This window comes from Erinaceus europaeus, chromosome 9 (assembly GCF_950295315.1).
Source record: "Erinaceus europaeus chromosome 9, mEriEur2.1, whole genome shotgun sequence".
Classification (NCBI taxonomy): Eukaryota; Metazoa; Chordata; class Mammalia; order Eulipotyphla; family Erinaceidae; genus Erinaceus; species Erinaceus europaeus.
This window is the reverse complement of record NC_080170.1, coordinates 98,060,319-98,065,827: the sequence shown is the minus strand read 5'-3', so window position 1 is coordinate 98,065,827 and position 5,509 is coordinate 98,060,319. Positions and strand designations below refer to the sequence as shown.

General features: G+C 34.1%; 1 protein-coding gene across 1 annotated transcript; it reads right to left on the bottom strand.

Moving 5' to 3' along the window:
• Positions 1-3,040: 3,040 nt before the first annotated feature.
• On the bottom strand, positions 3,041-3,606 carry LOC103123020 (alpha-ketoglutarate dehydrogenase component 4-like). Its single transcript, XM_060197013.1, has one exon. It carries the CDS (start codon positions 3,594-3,596, stop codon positions 3,288-3,290), a length of 309 nt encoding a protein of 102 aa, XP_060052996.1. The 5' UTR covers positions 3,597-3,606; the 3' UTR covers positions 3,041-3,287.
• Positions 3,607-5,509: the final 1,903 nt, after the last annotated feature.

The window sequence follows — 5,509 nt, the reverse complement described above, 5'->3', positions numbered from 1 at the left end:
TATTTATTCCCATTTTTTGTCTTATTGTTGTAGTTATCAATGTCGTCATTGTTGAACAGGACAGAGAGAAATGGAGAGAGGAAGGGAAGACAGAGGGGGGAGAGAAAGACACCTGCAGACCTGCTTCACTCCCTTGCAGGTGGGGAGCCGGGCTCCAACAGGTATCCTTAAGCAGGTCCTTGCGCTTTGCAAGACGTGAGTTTAACCCGCTGACTCTAATCTGGGTCTTCCTACGTTGTGATGTGTGTGCTTAACCAAGTACCCCACCACCTGGCCCCGGCAACAATTTTTTTTTGAAGAAGAAGAAAAACAAAAATATTTTCTGAAATGTTAAGTTCCATAAATTATAAATAAGAAAAATTATGACTGAAACCTTCAGATTATCAGAATTGATTTTTATCAAACATAATCTTAAATTATATTTTACATGAGATTTGTAACCTATCATCCCATGTCAGTGTATTCAGTATTTTTATTCTAAATCATTCTCAAAGTTAAAATTATAGCAAAAATTTACGGCCAGGTGGTGGCGCACTTGGTTGAGCGCACATGTTACAATGAGTAAGGAGCCATGTTCCAGCCACTGGTCCCCACCTGCAGGGGAAAAACTTCATGAGTGGTGAAGCAGTGTTGCAGGTATCTCTCTGTCTCTCTCCTCTATCTTCCCCTTCCCTCTCAATTTCTTGCCATCTCTATCCAATAAATAAATAAAGATTTTATTATTTTTTTAATTAACTCATTGGTAAGTCTTTTATATCTGCTTGTAGGTATTGAGTACTAGCAACAATACCATGCTTTCTTGTTTAATCCCTATTTTTCAAGTTTAAATGTTTTGTCTTTCTTCATCCCAGTAGTTCAATCATTTCTTTTCTAAACCTAAACCTATCAGGAAGACAGTCCTTATTTTATTATGTAAATTACACTTTATATAATTCAGAATCTATGAGTATAAACTAGTCTTTTTAAGATTTGGTTTTGTTTTTCTTGGCACCACCAATACAAGGAGAGAAAGAGAAACGGAAACAAAGAGGCTGAAAGAGAAAGTGAAAGAGATCACTGCAAAGAAGCATCCTCTACTGTGGTGGGGACTGAACTAGAGCCTGGGTAACACACATAGCAAATAAGCACACTATCCAGTGTAGCTATTTTACTGGTCCAGATTCAATCATTTAAAAAACACATACATTAGGGTGGGGTTAGATAGCATAATGGTTATGCAGATAGACTGTCTTGCCTGAGGCTCCAAAGTCAGATTCAATCCCCTGCACTGCCATAAGGCAGAGCTGCTCAGTGCTTTGGTGAAAATAAATAAATAAATAAATAAATAAATTGCATACATTTTATATTTTAAAACATTAAATAGAAAGTATCTTCATGCATGAATTTTAATTAACATTTTAATTTAATTAATATTTTGTAAGTTTCTTAGTTTATTGGTTTATAATGGAAATCAGGAATTTTTAATTGCATGAAATTCTGAATTTGGTAAGTAATTATTTTATCATTTTGTTGCATTTGCTCAGAGCTAAAATATTCATTAAGATGGTTGTTTAATTCTAAGAAAATGTAATAAAGGTTCTGTATTATATGATTACTTCAGAAGTGAGCCTGAGAAATTTGAATTAAGGTTGACCTTACATATTAACATCTAGTTAAATGTGTCAGAACAAGCAAATTGGGGTTCATTAGGTGAGTGGTGTTGAAAGAAAGAAGATGAATAAAGAAAACTCATTATCAGAAAATGAAAATGTAGCTTTAAAATTTGGAAGATATATTAGAAAGTAAAGACTGATGATGTACAATGTGTTTTTGTTGTCAGACATTACTCACAACTAAGAAGGAAAAGTCTATTAAATAAAAATAAGCTATTATATGTATATATATATATGAAACATGTATATACATATGTATATATAGGTTTCAAAATCATAACATCATACAGAATTAAAGTCAGAACGGATTTTTTTTTGTGAATATCTAATGCAACATTTCCCTGTTTAAAACTATGCAAATCTGCATATCTGAGATTGTATCTAGTTTTATGGATATGTTATTTCTTGAATTCAAGAGAGAAGTTTTTTTCTCCAAATCCTTCTAATTAAGACACTAGTTTTCTATGATATATGTCTAGCTAGTATCAAGTATCTCAGAAAAGACCTCAAAATTATATTAATAATGATACCCTTCTTCACTACTTCCAAGAATTGTAATCAATTTCAAGATAGAAGTCACATGAAGACTTTGACTAGGATATTTGCTAATACTGAACTTTTGTTTTCTTTTGAATTATTTTCCTTTCAATGTATACAATTACTAAAATATATTTGGCATGAAATCTTTTAAAGGATTTTCCTAGTTACTTTATCCCTTGCTGAATGTGAATGATGTCATATAAATGATTTATTTTCTCTCATACTAGTTGTTCATATTTCTTTTTTAATACTTTTAAATTTAATTTACTACTTACTGGATAAAGACAGAAATTGAGAGGGGAGGATGAGATAGAGAAGAAGAGAGACATAAAGACACCTGCAGTCTTGCTTTACCACTTGTGAACCTTTCCCCCTGCAGATAGAGACCAAGGGCTTGAACCCAGGTCCTTGCTCTCTATAGTGTGTGTGCTTAACCAGGTATGCCACCACCTATCCCTTTCATGTTTCTATAACTATAATTTGTTAGTGGAAGAAAGTGCAAACTAGTGGCCCAGGAGGTGGTACAGTGGATAAAGCATTGTATTCTCAAGCATGAGGTCCTGAGTTTAATCCCTGGCAGCACATGTACCAGAGTGATGCCTGGTTCCTTCTCTCCTCCTGTCTTTCTCATTAATAAATAAATAAAGTCTTAAAAAAAGAAAGTGTGAACTAAATCTTTGTTACCAAATTACCACCTATAGCAATGATATCATTTATTGAAAACTTTACAGAAATGTGGATTCTCAGGTCATGTGAATCAGAACTTGCTTTTGTAAATCTTCACATTACTCATCATCAACAGTTTACATGCAGCTCAATGGAAAACCTCTTTTAAAGATTCTCATCTATTCTTAATTTTTTTTTTATAAATGCACACTTTAATAAGTATGAAGTACATAAACAATTAGGTAAGCTTGTGGATAAGCTGACCAAGATACATAAATTAGGAGGTGCAAGTGTCCTTCTCAATTTCCTATGTTTCCTTTTTACAGAATATTTATTAAAGTTGCTTAATGTACAATTTGTCATTTTGGAAGTCCTTTATGATAGACTGTTCTTTTGTCTGATGACAAACAGCAGCCACAATGTCATTGATTATTCTGGGCCTCCACGTTGGATATATTCCATTTCTTCTTGAGACACAAGTTTCCTTCTGTATTTTTGAGGTAATGTTTTTAGTATTTCTGCAGTGTCTGGTGGGCCCTGATGCATCAACCAGTCAGATGTTTTACTTCCCTTAGAATGCTGTGAAACTGAAGAGTGAGATGGCAGTCCTGCTGCTCCAAAAACGTCTGACACGTTGGGTTTAGGATGGTCTCTTCTATCAGGAAACCTTATTAATGGAGTATGTGGCTTGACTACCTGAACGACCCGGCTGGCAGACACCATCTTGCTGCCCATCATGACCCCCAGGTTAGCTTTTCTTAATTTTAAATAGCAGTAGTCACTATACAGTTTACTACACTCATCATAAACATAATAAAAAAGAGAGAGGTGGAGGTAGATAGCATAATGGTTATGCAAAGAGACTCTCATGCCTAAGGCTCCAAAGTCCCAGGTTCAATCCTCTGCACCACCATAAGACAGAGCTGAACAGTGCTCTGGTGTTTCTCTCTGTATCTTTCTCTCTCTTCATCTCTCTTAAAATTAAATAAATAAAATATAAAAATAAATAAATAAATAAATGAAATAAAAAAGAGATTCTAAGCCATGGACATCAGATACAAATGTTTTAGTTTATTGGATATTTCTATAAGTGCTTTTGTTGTTCATTTATGCAAAACAAATCTCCACCCTATAATACTAAAGTAGCATTATCTTAGTTAATAGCAAAGTGTTTTCAGTTTTCAGTAATAGACTGTTTTATCTTTTCAGAAACATGGTAATAGCTTAAATTTTAAATGTTAAATGAAGGTAATGCCTAAATAAGACTATAGACAAGAAATGGTTAAAAAAATAATAACGCAAAAGACTGAACTGTAAGAAAAGTTCTTTTAAGAGTATGTCATTAGGACAGAATATTCACAGGTCGTTATTTCACAGATTATGGTTACTCTAAACCTAGATAGTCTTCTCTCCTGGAATACATACTACCTTTACTGGGTTTTGTCAGAATATACATAAACATAAGACAGGGACAGAGGAATAACTATTTTATTTTCTACTGTACTGCCATCATCTAAAGATCATAGGCATTTTAAATTTTTTAAAATTTTTCTCTTTTGTTGTGCATGTTGTTTTTATTGTTATAGTAGTTGTTGTTATTGATGTCTTCATTGTTGGATAGGACAGAAAGAAATGGAGAAAGGAGGGGAAGACAGAGAGGGAGAGAAAGATAGACACTTGCAGACCTGCTTCATCACCTGTGAAGCGACTCCCCTGCAGGTGGGGAGCCCAGGGCTCGAACCAGTATCCTTAAGCCGGTCCCTGAGCTTTGAGCCATGTGCACTTAACCCTTTGCGCTACCGCCAACTCCTGTATTTTCAATTTTATTGGATATTTTTACTGAGTTAAATACATGATTCTGGGGCTGAGAGGAAGTTCACTTGTGAGGAAATGTGCTTTGCTGTAGACATTGTGTAGGTTTGAGCTCCAGCAGGACATGGGTATACCATGCTATAGGAAGCTCCAATGCTGTGGTGTCTCTCTCTCTCTATGTTTCTCTCTGGAGTTAAATGAATGAAAAAGTCTCCCAGGAGCAGGGAAATCACATATGAATGAGCCATCAGTGCAAAGACCAGAAGAAATTGCTAATTGTTTTTTGAAATGTTAAGAAAATCTGGGCAATTTGGCATGTTTAAGTGATCATAACTTTGTTTATATATAACTGGATTTGCTGAAGGAAGTGTTTATTATTAGAAAATAGAAGGCTACCTGCTGAAATTACAATATTTTTTGTGAAATGAGAAAGAAAAAATCTAAAAAAAAATAGTATATTTGAGTAGTTTCATGATATACCTCTCAAATTGAAGTGTACTAAGGGATATACCACAAAGAAAATCTACCATGATTGATGAAGATCATCATATAATTTAGCCAATTAAGACAGTGATGTGCTCTTGATCTCTACAATAGACAAAGGTGAACAAGTATCTACAGTTACAATGTTATAGCTATAATTGTAGAAAAAGGGTTGTCAAAAGGAATTACACTTCCCAGAAAAAGCACACTGCTTGTATATCTGTATTTGCCTATGCCACAGTTGAAAAACTACAATTGAAAATATTTGATTTATATGAATGTCTGTTTTTTTATTGTTGTTCTTTCTGTGTCTGGTTTGTGTTCAGTTCTACATAAAATGAGAGCTCTGTGCACAA